This window comes from Pantherophis guttatus, chromosome 1 (assembly GCF_059756535.1).
Source record: "Pantherophis guttatus breed Tessera chromosome 1, ASM5975653v1, whole genome shotgun sequence".
Taxonomy (NCBI): Eukaryota; Metazoa; Chordata; class Lepidosauria; order Squamata; family Colubridae; genus Pantherophis; species Pantherophis guttatus.
The window spans coordinates 348,973,374-348,988,460 of record NC_142063.1 but is presented as its reverse complement, the minus strand read 5'-3'; the positions used below and the strand labels follow the sequence as shown (position 1 = coordinate 348,988,460).

The following is a 15,087-nucleotide window of genomic DNA, read 5'->3' as shown; positions in this document are numbered from 1 at the left end:
GGAGAGGCAGCTTCCGAGTCCGCAGTTCAAGGTATCTCGCGATGCCTCCATAGCGGCCGCGCTGGTCTTGCGGGCCGGCTCCCCCTGCGCCTCATGACGGCACGTCAAGGAGGAGACCTCAACGAGGCCCCATAAAGGAGCAGCTGAGCAAGGAGGGAAACGGATGTCTCAGGCGTCCCTGAGCGAGGCCCACCGCTGGGGCGCTGCCTCTAGAGGGCGCTGGGAGGGAAGCAGAGATGAGGCAGTCAGAAGGGACCCGGAAGCTGCTTCCGGGTGCTGAGGCGTCCCCCTCTTCTACTGCTCCGCCTCCCCGGCCGGAAGCTCCACCGGTCATGTGACCGTCTCAAAATGGCGTCGTCTCTCAAGGCCGGGCAGCCGCTGCGCCGGTTCTTATGCAGCCCCGAGGCGAGCGGCGTCCCCGAAGCGCTGAGGGAGGAGCTGGCGGCGGCCCTGGCCGAGGGCGGCCTGCCTTTCGCGCTCCTCCGGAAGCTCCAGCGGGCCCTGCGGGAGGAGGACGCCCCGGCCGCCGGTGAGTCTCTCCCTCCACCCCGGGAGGCTTCAGCTCCCGCCGCCCCCAGCCAGGAAGGGTGGGCTCCGGAGACAGCCGAGTCCGGGGCGGAACCTCCCTGCTTCTCCGTAGGGCAAAGGCACGTTCGGATGGCACGACTCCCTCCCCGTGGGCCCATAAGGCAGGTAGTAGTCCTCGACTTACGGCCGCAATTGAGCCCCAGATCTCCCTTGCTAGGCAAGGCAGTCGTTAAGTGAGCCTTGCCTCCATTCTACCACCTTCCTTGCCAGAGTTATTAGGTGAAGCACTGCAGCTGAAACTGCAGGCAGCCACTTGTCAGAAATGGTATGGGGGTCTCCTGCTTGAGCAGGGGGTTGGACTAGATGACCTCCAAGGTCCCTTCCAGCTCTTGTTATTCTGATCAGTTGTTAAGTTAGTAGCAAGGTTGCTAAGGGACTTTGGCTTCCCCATTGACTTTGCTTTGTCAGAAGGTCCCAAAAGGGGGTCACGTGACCCCAGGACGTTGCAGCCGTCATAAATATGAGTCAGTTCCAAAGGTCCGAATTTTGACCGCATGACCATGAGGTGATGCAACGGTTGTAAGTGTGAAAAAAGATCATAAATAACTTCAGTACCATTGCAACTTCAAAAGGTCACTAAATGAACGGTTGTAAGTCAAGGACTGCCTGTAAAAGTGGTTTTAGGATCTGGCCTACCTCAAAGGGCTGTTATCAATTTTGCAACTGTGAAGATGTCTCCCCACCCCCACCTGTGTCCCAAAGAGAACTCTGTGTGTGTATCTGCCAACATACACCAATGGTTAACAGAAACATTGCTTAGGAGGAAGGAGCCCCTGAAAAACACTTAAACTCAAAGATGTGAGAGCCAGTTGGGAGAGTGGCGAAGGCACAGGACTACAGACCGGCACAGCCGCCTTGGGTAGGAAGCCATCTGGGTAGCCTTGAGCCTCACGCACACACAAACACACACACACTTCTAGGAAGCAGCAATTGCCAAACCACTTTTGAAAAAAAATGTTGGTAAGAAATCTAGAGACTTGTCCAGGCAGTTGTCAGAAATCTGATTCAAAAGGATTAAAAAACCCCAAATTAAAAAATATTGATTTTACATTACAACTGTAAAAAATTCATCCATATATTTTTAAGTAACACTCTGAGAGAGTCGTCTATGGTTCAAGAGCCTTGGTACTACAGTGGTTTAAAGCACCCTGTTATTAACACAGCTGCCTGCAATTTACTGCTGGTTCGAATCTCTCCAAGGCTCAAGGTTGACTCAGCCTTCCATCCTTTCTAAGGTAGGTTAAATGAGGACCCAGTTTGTGGGGGCAATAAGCTGACTTTGTATAAATATACAAAAGTATGAAGGCTATTGCTTAACGCACTGTAAGCCGCCCTGAGTCTCCGGAGAAGGGCGGCATATAAATCAAATTAAAAAAAAAAAAAAAATCTTGCCTGCAATTTAAAATCAATAGAATTATTTTTCTGTCCTATAAGATTCTCTAACACCCTGTACGGTTCACCTTGTTGTACCACTAAGAATTCCAGACTGATACTTATTTGCTTTTCAAGATGTGCTTGTTTCCAGAACTTAACCCAAATTGTCCAGCAGAAGGCAAGCCCTGGCCCTTCTCTGCAATGATCCCAAGGTAGTAAATGATTCCTTGGGTGTCAGAATGTTGTTTTCCAGGTTGGCTGTGCTGTATTTTGCTGTGCTTGTTTGCACAGTGGTTCAGCATGGCGGCATTTTATGAAATAAATGATGGCTCTGGGATTAATTTAAGAAAAGCTGCTCTGATACTTTGAAAAAGCAAACTATAACTAACAAACTAACAGCTTTGCTGTTGAGAAAAGCCGTGGCTCTACTAGGGAAGCATGGCATTTTTGGGGTAATTCCTAATGTCAAAAGCATATTTTTTTAATAGCTGCACTTGCAGGTTCCTATCTGATCACAGCTTTTACTGCATTCCGTGTAATGCCAGGTTTAGGCTTTGCTTGATTATTAACTTGGAAGCATGCCATCAGCATTGGTCTGAAAAGATGGAATTTTGCTCCACTGTCTGCCCTGCACACTTCAGGGCCAGGGTTTCTGGTGGAAACATTTGCCTCAATTTTGCCTTGTCTCATTCTCAGGTTCTCCAGTGTATCTTCATGAACTGTTGGAAGGCAGTGAAATCTTTCTCCCTGAAGTGACAAAACCACCCAGGGTACGTATCGGACATGACAGGTAGTCCTCGACTTACAACAAATGAGCCTGTAGTACAGTGGACTAAAGCACTGTTATTAACATCTGCTGCTTGCAATTACTGCAAGTTCAAATCTCACCAGGCTCAAGGTTGACTCAGCCTTCCATCCTTTCAAAGGTAGGTGAAATGAGGACCAGATTGTGGGGGCAATAAGCTGACTTTGCATAAATATACAAAAGGATGAAGGCTATTGCTTAACGCACTGTAAGCCGCCCTGAGTCTCCGGAGAAGGGCGGCATATAAATTAAAAGCAAAAAAATAACATTTAGTGACCATTCGAAGTTACAACAGCACTTATGACTTAAGCTGAGCATAGTATAACACTCATCAGATAACTATCACCTTGCTCCAGTGGAATTGCCTTGCCTCATTCCCACTGGTGGGAGAGGCCTTTTCCAGACCCCATTGGCCAAGGAATTTTGGCTGCCTGGATCAGGGAGAAGAGCCTTCTCTCCCGCTGGAACATCTTGACCTCTGGAGTGAGATCTGTTTCTACCCTGGTTCAGCCAGTTGGCTTGGGCCTCCAGTGGAGACACATTACCCAGGATGTGGTTGACTGAATGAGAGGCAAATGTCCAGCCCTGAACCCTCTGTGCTCTTGACTTTAATCAGTTATTTATTTATTTAATGCTTGGAGTGCCTTTATATCTCTATTTTATGCTCTTGGAAGCCTCCACGTGTCACTCTAGGCAATGAGATAAGCAACATATGGAAGGACGGATGGACGGACCTAGGAGGCCAAACACAAAGTGCAGGGGCCCCTTTTTCCCTTTGTCCCCCAAATGTAGCATCCAGCCCCTTCAAGCCATCCCCAGGTAGGTCACTTTTCACCCTAGGACCATAGAGTTGGAAGGGACAGAGAGAGTTCCTGACCTATAAGCCCAAAGCCTCCAGTGAAGGAGACCCTGTGGTAGCCACTTTAACTGGCTGGCCCTCCACAGTCTGGCAGTTCCTCCTGATGCCTTGGCTGGATTTTTTTCCTTGCAGTTTCTCCCCCTGGTTCTCGTCCTGCCCTCTGGAGTAACAGAGAAGGAGCCCACTCCCTCTTTTCTGTGACAAGCCCTCTGATAGTTGAACACTCCCTTCCTTTTCCCTTCTGTCTTCCCTTCTGCCAGCTAAATTATCCAGATCATTTGACTCTTCCTCACCATCTTGATAGTATTCCACTTTCTCTGAATTTGCTCCTGGATTTTATTGCTCTGTTTGAACTGGTGCTCCAATCACTGGATGTTTCTAAGAAGAGACTGGTAGAGGCAGTGGTGAAATCCAATTTTTTTTACTACTGGTTCTGTGGGCGTGGCTTGGTGGGTGTGGTGTTGATTGGTGGGCGTGGCAGGGGAAGGATACTGCAAAATCTCCATTCCCACCCCACTGGGGCCAGCCAGAGGTGGTATTTGCCAGTTCTCTAAACTACTCAAAATTTCCGCTACCGGTTCTCCTGAGCCTGTCAGAACCTGCTGGATTTCACTCCTGGGAAGAGGGTAAAAGTGTCCAAACTTGGGAACTTTTAAGATTTGTGGACTTCAATTCCCAGAGCTGGCTGTGGAATTCTGGGAGCTGAAGTCCACAAGTCTTAAGGTTCCAAGGTTGGACCCCACTGGTATACGGACTCCTGCTCGAAGAGGTGGTTGGACTAGAAGACCTCCAAGATCCCCGGCAGCTCTGTTATTCTCTTAAGTGGGATCTGACCAGGAGAGAACAGACTGCAACGATTTTTTTTTGTTAAATGTGGGTTCATTTCTGAAAAAGTTTGTGTTGGTCTTTCTGTTTCAGAACCCAGAATTAGTGGCCCGGCTGGAGAAGATCAAAGCTCAGTTGGCAAATGAGGAATACAAGCAGATGACAAGGAACATCAACTGCCAGGTCAGGCGGACGTGCAGAGCTAGAGCTATTTAATTATTAGATTTTTATCCCTCCTTTATTATTTTATCAGTAACTTAAGGCGGCAAACCCAAAAGTGCTTTTCAAAAGGCAACTGGGCTTTTTTCCCTTCAAAATGTTTAGTTTCACATCCAAGAAGCTGCTTCTGTTCAAGGAAAAAAACCCAAGAAAATAAATATCTATGGAGCTTCTCTGTCATCCAGGTCCTGGTTGTCCCAAAGGTGCTTTTTCAAGAGGCAACTTGGACTTTCTGGTTTTTCTTTCAAGGTGCTTCAGTTCTCATCCAAGAAGCTTCTTCAGCTCTGCCTGGATGGTGGGGAAGGGAAGCTCAGGAGGATCTTCAGCCAACACAACCTATGTGCCCACTTCAAACCCAAGAACACACTATGGCAGAAGCTTGTCCACCCCAAGGATAAAACACCCAGACACAAACTGAGCAATGTGGTATATGCAGTACAATGCAGTGAGCCATGTGCAGATCTGTACTTTGGGGAAACAAAACAAGCACTTCAGAAACACATGGCGCAATCTAGGAGAACAAACCCATCACGAATAGATTCAGCACTTCCATCTGCACTTGAAAGACAAAGGCCGCTCTTTTGAAGACAGCAAAGTCCACGTTTTGGACAGAGGCCATCTGTGTCCAAATTGAACAGCCCTCCCTCAACAGAGGGGAAGGGATATGACACCATCTATCTCCAGTCTTCAACACAGTCCTTTCAGCAGTTCCAAGAAGGCTCCACACCCATTTGCAGCACTCAGGTGACCCTGAAGAGACAGATAAACCTCCAGGTGGCCTCAGTGACTCCCTAAAAGGATGCAAATGTCCAGCTGTCTGTAAGGAATATAAATTCTTCCATTCAATCCCACCATCCAGTCAGAACTGAGGAAGCTTCTTGGATGAGAAGCGAAATGTCTCCAAAGGAAAACCAGAAAGTCCAGTTGCCTCTTGAAAAAAAAGCTCCTTTGGGACAACCAGTGTTATTTCCCTGAGCGCTGTGCAGACCCTGAGGTCCTCTGTGTTTCAGCAACTCATGACAGCGATAGATGAGAATATTTGTAGCTCAGTGTGGAAAATGTGGAGTCCTTGGTGCTATCTGAGCCGGGTGACGTTTCATTGCCCAGCTAGGTAACATCCCCAGTGCATGCAGTCACCCCACTAACTCATGGCAACCCCTCTTCAAGGGCTGCAGAACGAAGAAGGGGCACCTGGAAGGCCCCTTCAGTCCCTGGGGTTTCCCTGTGCTGATGCTCCAGAGAGGGGCTGATGCTCCAGGCACCGACCCCCGAATGTGCCTGGAGCAGCAGATCCCCTAGAGCTGACCCTGCCTGTGCAGGCCAGGGCACCCGGGGAGCCTGGATGCTGCGTAGGCCAGCGGCCTCGTCCAGGCTGAGCCCTGGGTTCTTGGCCAGCTGACGAGAGGGAAGGGAGGGGGGACCCTGGGCTGAGAAGTGACGGGATCTTCTCTTCCTCCTCCAAGGAGCCGAACCACCATGGCACCCTGGCTGATCTCGGGAGGCAAGGTGAGAAGCTGTTTTGAAGGCCGGCAGACTGTTAGGTGGGGCTGGGGCTGTCTCTCCTCAGGGAAGGGGGGCTCCCACCTCCCAAGGGGCAAGTGACATCCTTTGGGGAACTGAACCTGCCCTCTGGAACGTCTCTCGCCCCAGCCCCCATGGAGTGGGCTTGGCCCCGACCCTCCTGAGCTTCCGGAAGACCCGGCTCTGCCACTTGGCCTGTGGCTCCAAGGGGGGAGGGGGCACTTCACATTGGGGGGGTTGGATAGATTAACAATCCCACTTCATCCTAGTCCCTCCCTGCCCATCTTTTAATTGGGGCTCAGAATTTGTGTCTTTCAGGTTTTGTATAGTTTTTATCTTTTTAAAGATTTTAAGGGGGGGGCAGAGTTGCCCTTTGATAAGATAGCAGCCAATAAATTTTACAATAAATAAATAACCCTCCACAACATTTGGGAGCCCTTCGGGAACTTTTGGGGGAGGATCAGGGAGCCCCCTTAGTCTTAATCCCCAAGGAGGTGCCCTTCAGGATCAAGACTCAAGGCGCAAATGGGGCCAAAAGGGGGTGGACAATGTAGTGTGCGGCCCGATCCAGCAGTGGGCGTCTGTGGCTGTCCCGGGTGTTGAGGAAGCGCAGGTCCCAGCATCCTTTGCACAGGGCGGGGATGCTGGGAGTTGTAGTTCAGCATCCTCTGGAGGACCCCTGCAGGTGCTTCGAACAAGGTGAGGCTCTCTCAGTCCCCGGCCGGCCACCGGCACGTCTGCCAAGAGTCGAGCCACCCCAGGTGGAAGCCTGGCGACCTCTCTGGTCTGCTCTCTGGACGCCGTTTCTCCCCTCCGCTCTCCCAGTCAGGTCGGCCAAGGCAGTGACCGTCACCCTCATCAACTTCCTCGTCACGGTGGGAGCCACCTTTGCCTGCGCCTTCCTGGGCAGCCAGTACATCTTCACCGAGACGGCAGCGGTGAGTAACACCTGGCTGGCTGGAGAGGCCATGGGAGCCCCTTGAGGGGCAGGCAGGAAGTTCTTGCAGGGAGTTCACTCCACTCCCCTACCCCGACTTATGACCACAGTTGAGCCCAAGATGTTACGTAGCTAAGCAAGAGGGGGGTCACCTGAGCTTTGCCCCATTTCGCAACTTTTCTTGCCACCGTTGTTAAGGGAATTCCTGCAGTTGTTAAGTGAGTCACACGGTTCTTAAATGAACCCAGCTTCCCCATTGGCTTGCCTTGTCCGAAGGTCGCAAAAGGGGATCACGTGACCCCCGGGCCATAAATACCGGCCAGTTGCCCAAGTATTAATTTGACCCTGGGAATGCCACAACCATTGTAAGTGTGAAAAACGGTCATAAGTCACTTTGTTTGAGTGTCATTGTAACTTCGAAGTCAGTAAATGACCTGTTGTAACTCAAGGACTCCCTGTATTGCCTGAACGTAGCCATGGTTTACTCCATTAACCTGGTTTCCTGGTCTCCCACATCAACTGGGACAAAAGTTGAGCTAAAAGGCGGGACTTGTGAGGGCATCCAGTGGGCCCTTTGCCACCAGCACGGGCGGGGGGAGAGGGAGGGGGGCTCCTGGCAGGGGGTGCAAGAGGCAGAACTGACCCCCCCTTCTTCCTTCCAGCGGGTGATTGCGGCCGTGATCGCGGCCTCCGTGGTGGGCCTGGCGGAGCTGTACGTGATGGTGCGGACCATGGAAGGGGAGCTGGGGCAGCTGTAGGCCAGGGCTGGGCTCCCTGCAGCCGGTTCCTTTGGCTCCTCCGGCGCTCCTCCGGACCCCCGACCTTCCACAGATCCCCGAGGGGCCGCTCAGGAGGAAGGAGCCCTCCGCCCAGCATGGACAGAGACGCAGCTCTGCCTTCCCCAGCCCTGCTTCCACGCCAGGTGGGCCCCTGTCCACCATCTGCATCCAGGGGTCTCCTCCCCACAGCCCCCCGAGGGCTTTCTCCTCCGGTGCTGGAGCTGGGGGGGGGGGCAGAAAAGCCACTTCCCAGCTTGGTGCTGCTGGTCCCATCGCTTGTGAGAGGGAGGGAGCTGTCTCAGAGGGAGCCCCTGCCTTTGCCCCCTTTGTGGGACTTTTGGGGGCAAGGGCCTTGCCTGCTCAGCTGGGTGGGGTATCCCCACAACTTTGTGTTCTGGCTACCAAACTTTGGTGCCCTGTGACGACACTGGATCTCTGTGGTGTGCAATAAAAAGTAACTCGCAAAACTGGTGTGTTGGACTCTGCAGGAAAGCTACTCTAAGCATCCTCTGCGCTAGAAGGGAGATGGGGGGCTGCCCCCCGTTTGTGTGCATTGGTGTTGATGGGTGAGGGGCTCCATAATCCCTGCGATCCACCGGCTGCCTGGGAACAGGTGAGGGGTGGCCCTTCTCCCCTGCTAACCCCTCTTTCTCGTACCTGCTTCAAGCTCCACCTGGTACGGTGGTTCTGTGGCCCCCTGGCTGGGGTGAAGGGGGGGGCAGCACCTTCTCCCAGCTCTTCGCCCTGCCCTCCTCTCTGCCAGTCGTGCCACTGCCCTCCCCCCTCCAGCTGACCTGTTCTGCAGATGTGAAACAGGCCCCCTGAAGTGGGGGGGGAGGTAACATTAATGAATTTTTATCTTGCCTTTATTACTTTTTAAGTGACTGAAGGCAGCTAAAATCTCCTTCCTACCCCCCCCCCCAAACGACTCCTCTGTGAGGAGGGCTGAGCTGAGAGAAAAGGACTGGCCTAAAGTCCCCCAGCGGTTTTCCCTCTGCCCACAAACCCTGGACAGTCTTTGAAGTTCTGCACAACCTCTGGCAACTCAAAAGAGGAAGGGACGGGGCAAACACGGAGGCTACTCTCTTTATAGGGTCACCTGCTAAGTGCAGCAGAGGGCCTGCAGAAACACCCCCACACCCCCGTTCAGAGGGCATGCTATTAGCCAAGCCCCCCTCCCCCCATTCCTAAAGGGGGCAGGGAGGGCTCCAGGACACCCCCCCCCCTTGCCCAAGGAGACGGAGGCGGACAGGCTGGGTGGGTGCAGGGAGACTTTATTGGGCCGGTCAGCAGGTCCAGAGGGCTCTGTGGCCGAGCTCAGAGCAGGTCCTCGGAGGGGCAGCCCAGCCAGTATTTGGCGATGGGGCGAGGGTACCTGGGATAGACCCAGTCCACCCGCCGCGTGTGCAGGTTGACCCGGTAGTACTTGTCTGGAAGAGAAAGGTCAAGGGTGGTCAGCCTCAAGAGCCCCAGCCCCTCTCCCCCACCCCTGGGTGGATACCCTTAGCTTCAACTTGTGGGAGGGGGATTAGGGCAACGTTAAGACCTGTGAACCTCAGCTCCCAGAATTCCTCAGCCAGTTTCCTGAAGCTGCTTTGTGGTGCAGGAATTTTGGGAGTTGAAGTCCACAGATCCTAAGATTGCAATAGCTGCCCAACCCTGCGAGGCAGAACATACAAGAAGCAATATGGGTGGGGGGGAGCCGCTTCTAGGCGCATGGACGCCCTCCCCCCTTTTAAAGTCCTGCCAGCACACCTGTTGCAATGCAGGTGAGAGTAATGGGACTTGTAGTCCACCGCCTCTGCCACGGGGCCGCCGATCCTCCCAGCCTCTTGTGGCAATGAGTTCCCTAAGTGAATGCAAGGAGGCTTTTGGGGGGGGGCTCACCGTCCACAAAGAAGTAGGCGCTCTGGAAGGGCTGGCAGGGGGAGACCAGCCAGTCGCGGTCCGAGGACTCGGAGCTGATCCCGCCCAGCGACTCCCAGAAGGGCGACGAGTCCCAGCGGCCCCAGCTCTGCCGGCGCTGGTACTTCTTGCGGTGGCGGCGGCGGGAGGTCCTGCGGCGGGCGGCCTTGGCGGGGGGGCTCTGCGCCACGTAGATCCTGCCCAGCATGGCAGCGTCCAGCCGGGAGGGCAGCCCTCGCCAGTCGCGCCCGGTGAAGCGCGCTCGGCTGGCCTCACCTGCGGCGGGGGGGGGGCGAGGGGGGTCGGTGAGCAGCGCCGCCGGAGGAGGAGGAGGAGGAGGAGGGGGGTGGGGGGGAAGCGCAGCGAGGCTCACCTGGCCGGGAGCCCCCGAAGAGCAGGCGGAAGATCTCCTCCCAGCTGTCGTGCTTCAGCCCCGCGTAGTGGTCGAAGACCAGCGAGGGGCTCGTCTGCTCGCACTCGGCGCGGCTCGGCTGGTGGGCGAAGTCGTAGGACCAGTAGCGGCTCCCTGCCAAGAGAGCCCCGGCCGCCGTCAGCGGAGCCCCCGGCCCCTCCCGGCCCCTCGGAAGCCCCCCGGCCCCCCCGGGCACCTTTGAAGAAGTAGACGCGCTCGCTGCCCAGGTGGTTCTCGGCGGGCAGGGCGAGGGCGGCGTCCAGGTGGTCGGGGATGCCCTCGAAGCCCTCGGAGATGTTGCGGGGGAAGTCGGGCTCCAGCCGGCCCTCGGCGAAGCGCCAGTAGCGGCTGCCCTGCAGGGCGGAGGGCGGAGAGCGGTGGGGCAGGCTGCGCCGAGGAGCCCCGTCCGAGCGAGAGCCTCTTCAGGCTGGCCTTTGGTGCCGCGGACGGCGCCCCCTCCCTCCCTCCCTCCCGCGTACCTGGAAGAGGTAGGTCTTGCCCTGGCAGTTGACGCGGGTGAAGGCGGCGTCGATGGGGCCGTCGATGCCCCACACGTCCCGGATCAGCTTGGGGTAGCCCGGCCGGGCGCTTTTCTCGTCCAGCTCGTACAGGTACTCGCCTGCGGCAGACGGGCCGCCGGTGAGGAGGCGTTTGGGAACCCCCCCCCCAGTTTCCCCTCCCCCCGGAGTCCCTCACCGGTGGTGGGAGGGGCCTTTTAGACCGACTCAGGCTGGCACGGATAAATAGCCGCGACCCCCACCCCGGTTCTCCCCGAGCCTTCCTCCGACGGCCCCACCCTGGTGCACCTCCTGACCTCCCCAGAGGCAGCCCCCGCTGGAGATGCCTGCAGAGCAGTGAAGGATAAGGCTTGGGTAGAGTGGGGGATCTTGGGGGGGACTCCCCCCTTTGGCATGGGGATGGGACCAAGTGCTTAGGGAACCCCTCTCCCTCCAGGAGCTGCGGGGGCAAAATGCTCTCCCCCCCCCAAAAAAAACAGGGGCTGCCACTCCCCCTTCCAAGAGGCTCAGCCCCTCCAGGGGTCTAGAAGAGCAAAGGCCGGGCAGGGGGAGCCAGCCCAGGGGAGGGGAGCTTCGGTGCGGCCCCTCCAACTGGACTACCTCGGAAAGCGAAGATGGAGCCATTCTTCAGTCTAGTGAAGGCATTGAAGGGCTGCCCACTGCACAGGCTCTCCTCCTCTCCTGGCAGGGTTGGAGTCTCTGTGGGGTCCCAGGGGCCTCCCTCCGTAGGGCCCACGGACCACTTCCCGTCTTCTGCCCAGGAATAGTCTTCTGTCCAGGTCTGCTGCTCTGTGGTGGCCTCTGTGATGTCCTCTGTGGTGGGCACCGGATCCGTGGCGTTGGCCAAGTCGACATAATCCTGGTAGTCGTCCTCTGGCTGGAGAAAGACGTCCCCACGGGTCACTGTAAGGGGGGGTGCCAGAAGCAAGGATTAGAGGGGGGGGGCACGACAGCAGTCTTCCAGCACTTGGGCTGCCACAAAGAAGAGGGGTTCAACTTATTCTCTAGGGCACCAGAGGGCAGGACAAGCAATAACAGGTAGAAGATTGTCAAAGAGAAGAGCCAACCTAGAAAAATGAGGAGAAATTTCCTGATTGTGAGAACAATCCGTGGACTGGATTCCCTTTAGAAGTTGTGGGTGTTTTTAAGAAGACATCAGACAACCGTCTCCTCTGAAATGGCACAGGGTTTCCTACCAGGGGCAGGAGCTTGGACTAGAAGACCTCTAAGGTCCCTCCCACCCTAGGATTCTATGGTTCTAGCAACTGCAGAATTGCTGGTTGTCTCAGCACTGTTTCTACTGCCAGGACGGGCTCCCCAAGCCCCTCTGAAGCTGCGTGATGCTGAGCCCAGGCAGAGCTGGGTGGCATTCCAGGTAGCCAACAGCAACCAAGCGCTGCCAGTAATCAGCAATTCATGTTATTTTAATTCATTTGGTTTTCATTTCACTGCTGCCCAGAGTCTGTGGGCTTTCCATTTTCTCTCCAGCCCCTTAGACAATCAGCTCTGCCTCCCCCTCCCCCTCCCCTTCCCCCTCCCATGCTGGGACAGAACACCACTGTTCTGTTCAACAGAACGCTCTGTTGTTGGGAGGGGGAGGAGGGCGGTCACTTTGTTCCCATCCAAATTCATCTAGGGCAGAGGTCCCCAACCTTGGCAACTTTAAGACCTGTGGACTTCAACTCCCAGAATTCCCCAGCCAGTGATGCTGGCTGGGGAATTCTGGGAGCTGAAGTCCACAGGTCGGACTCCTCCTGGTCTAGGACAAAGGAGTGGGGTGAGCTAACGGGCATTGCAGGTCCAAACGGAAAGGCCAAGTGCTGCAGCAGCATGGCAGAGCTGGGACTGTGCCCAGATGGTAGCCGAGAAACTGGCCCCTCCCCTCCTCTCCCCTGCACCAGCTGCATTTTGCTCCCTCCTAGTAGTGGCCGAGCCATCCAGCAGGGAAGGGGCCTTGTTTGGGGAAGAAATGGGGCCGGTTGCCTAAGCCAGGACCAGGAGAAGGGAGGGGCCCTGGCACTGCTCGGTTGGCAACCAAGGAAAGGGCTTGAAGCAGCCCACTCCCAGCCCCCCAGGGTGGATTCCGGCCCTTCCCCACCTCCTCTGCCAGGGAGCCTCCTCTCTCTCTGCCAACCCCAGCTGGCAATCTATGCCCCCTGCTCCTACCTTTGACTTTGCAGATCCTGGCATAGTCGCTGCAGCAGCTCTGGTAATACAAGCACAGGTCATCGCACTGGCACTTCTTCTGGCTGTCAAAGCCCTTGTCACAGCGGCCCTCGCAGGACTCTGGAAGGCAGAGGGGACAGGCAGCCAGGGGAGCTGGTCAGTCGGGCCTTTAAGAATGCCTTGGGCCTTTTGTGGGGAAAGGGTATAAGGTAAAGGACGCCCTGTGGATTTTACGCCATTCGTCATTACTAACTACAACTCCGTTTCAAGGCCATTAAAGCAGCACTGTCCGAAGACATTTCCTCAGTCACGTGGCCAGCATGACGTCATGGAGCGCTGTTACCTTCCCACCTAAGTGGTACCTATTTATCTACTCGCATTTGCATGCTTTCAAACTGCTAGGTTGGCAGGAGCTGAGGCGAGGACGGGAGGTCACCTGTCGTGTGGTGCTCAGGTCTCGAACCTAGGCTGCCGGCTTTGCATCCAACGATCTCAACAAACCAGTGAGCTACCGCTCCATCCCTATTTTATGGGAAGGTCTCCAAATCTTGGAAGCCCCCTGAACCTGCCTCCTGTCTCTTGGGGATGGGCACATCTGTCAGGAAGCCACCAGCATGACTTTCTCGGCAGAACGTGGGGGTTCCACTGAAGCTCCCTTGATGCTAACCTGGTGACCCAGGGCTCCCAGCCTCTGGTGGGAGACCTCCAGCTGGGAAGAAGGGACAGAGGTCTAATCCAGTAGGACCCTGCCTGTGTTCTGACCCAGCTGCAGTGGGAGAGGTCCCCTCTGGACATGGACATCACATCCCCCCCCACCCTCTGATCTGCTTCCCTCTCTAACCCCAACCTGAACCCTGGGGGTCCAACAATGCTGCCTCTGAGCACGGAAGAGCCATGTGGCCATTGTGGGGAAGATGGCGTCCTCCAGGGATTCATCAGCTCCTTAACATTTCCTAACAGTGAGAACAATTAACCAGTGGAATGACTTTCCTCCAGAGGTTGTGACTGCTCCATCACGGGGGAGGGGGGGTCTTCAAGAAGAATCTGGACAGCCATTTGTCCGGACTGGGAGAAGGATGTCCATCCAACCACGATAGTTTTAAGAATTGTGGGCTTCAACTCCCAGAATTCCCCAGCCAGCACAGTTGGCTGGGGAATTCTGGGAGTTGAAGTCCACAAGTCTTAAAGTTTCAAGGTTGGACACTCAGGTGTAAGATCTGCTGAAGCAGGGGTTGGACTAGAAGACCTCCAAGGGCCCTTCCAATTCTTTTATTCTGTTCCCTCTCTGATCACATGTATCCATCCCATCAAGCCCCAAAACAAAGTCTGGAGTAGTATAGGATCTCCAGCCACAGGCCGGGTTGGACTAGAGGACCTCCAAGGGCCCTTCCCACTCTGTTATTCTGTTCTAGTAAAATCTCATATCCAACAACTTATTTTCTAAGCCCCCCAGAGTCGTAGCAGATGAGTGGCAAACAAACGTCGTAATAAATGAATAAAAGCTGAGCTCCCCAAGCTCAGGGCCTTTCCCACCCCTAGTAAAATGTCCCTTTAAAAACAAAAAGTTTTAGAAAGAGTGCTCCATTGATGGAGGTTTACAAGAAACCACCATTTGCCCAAGATGGTGTGTGAGGGTGCAGGGGGTTGGACTAGAAGACCTCCAAGGTCCCTTCCAAACCCCCTAGTTCTTTGATCCAAAATGTTGGGCAGCTTTTCTTCTCCAGGTGGGTCTGCTCCTTCTTGTCCTCCTGAATTCCATGGAGGCTCCCGGGTGCCCAGACGGGGCGAGGGTGGGGGGACTGGGGAGGGGGCGACCTGGGACTCACCTTCAGCTGCAAAGGACCCGCAGAGGCAGCCCAGCAGGAGCGCCAGACCCAGGAGGTCCATGGTGGCCAGTAGCCGGGCCCTCAGCTTCTGGCTGGGCTGCCCAGCCTCCCCCACACTAAAGCCTTGTTTGTTCAGCTTGGCCCCTCCTCGTTTGGAGGGAGCAAACACAGTTGGTGAGGTCATTGGCAGAGGGTCTTTGGCTCACTGTCCTCCCCTCCCCCCCCTCTCCTCCTCCTGGCACCTCTGCCCTCCCTTTGAAGGCTTTGAAAGGATCAGGAGTCGGCCAGGAATGGGGGGGGGCTGCAGTGCCTGTTTTCTGCAGGCATTAGAAGTTGGGGCGAGATTGTGGTCT

At 55.2% G+C, this 15,087-nt stretch overlaps 2 protein-coding genes across 3 annotated transcripts; one reads left to right on the top strand and one right to left on the bottom strand.

Annotated features, from left to right (window-relative positions):
- The first annotated feature begins 280 nt into the window (after positions 1-280).
- VMA12 (vacuolar ATPase assembly factor VMA12) lies at positions 281-8,374 on the top strand. 2 transcript variants are annotated; one of them, XM_034424499.3, is made up of 6 exons: positions 281-529; positions 2,659-2,732; positions 4,545-4,634; positions 6,134-6,176; positions 7,017-7,129; positions 7,791-8,374. In XM_034424499.3, exons 1-6 carry the CDS (start codon positions 349-351, stop codon positions 7,884-7,886), a joined length of 597 nt encoding a protein of 198 aa, XP_034280390.2. In that variant the 5' UTR covers positions 281-348; the 3' UTR covers positions 7,887-8,374. The 2 variants fall into 2 exon arrangements, with proteins under 2 accessions (XP_034280390.2, XP_060550396.2); XM_060694413.2 differs by lacking the exon at positions 6,134-6,176 and having other exon boundaries at positions 7,021-7,129.
- Positions 8,375-9,164: 790 nt separating this feature from the next.
- On the bottom strand, positions 9,165-15,087 carry VTN (vitronectin). Its single transcript, XM_034424501.3, has 8 exons — positions 14,735-15,087; positions 12,909-13,028; positions 11,343-11,645; positions 10,704-10,843; positions 10,421-10,577; positions 10,186-10,338; positions 9,795-10,088; positions 9,165-9,337 (listed from the first exon to the last, which is right to left on the bottom strand). The coding sequence occupies exons 1-8, from the start codon at positions 14,916-14,918 to the stop codon at positions 9,225-9,227; spliced, it is 1,464 nt and encodes a 487-aa protein (XP_034280392.2). The 5' UTR covers positions 14,919-15,087; the 3' UTR covers positions 9,165-9,224.

Bases quoted from the DNA above. Each gene is read 5' to 3' on its own strand.
- VMA12 (XM_060694413.2), top strand. From the start codon at position 349: ATGGCGTCGTCTCTCAAGGCCGGGCAGCCGCTGCGCCGGTTCTTATGC. The intron at 530-2,658 runs GTGAGTCTCTCC...TCTCATTCTCAG, and splicing joins GGAGGACGCCCCGGCCGCCG to GTTCTCCAGTGTATCTTCAT. The intron at 7,130-7,790 runs GTGAGTAACACC...TCTTCCTTCCAG, and splicing joins TCTTCACCGAGACGGCAGCG to CGGGTGATTGCGGCCGTGAT.
- VTN (XM_034424501.3), bottom strand. From the start codon at position 14,918: ATGACCTCACCAACTGTGTTTGCTCCCTCCAAACGAGGAGGGGCCAAG. The intron at 10,844-11,342 runs GTAGTCCAGTTG...CGTCTGCCGCAG, and splicing joins CTCCATCTTCGCTTTCCGAG to GCGAGTACCTGTACGAGCTG. The intron at 10,089-10,185 runs GTGAGCCTCGCT...CCCCCGCCGCAG, and splicing joins CTTCGGGGGCTCCCGGCCAG to GTGAGGCCAGCCGAGCGCGC.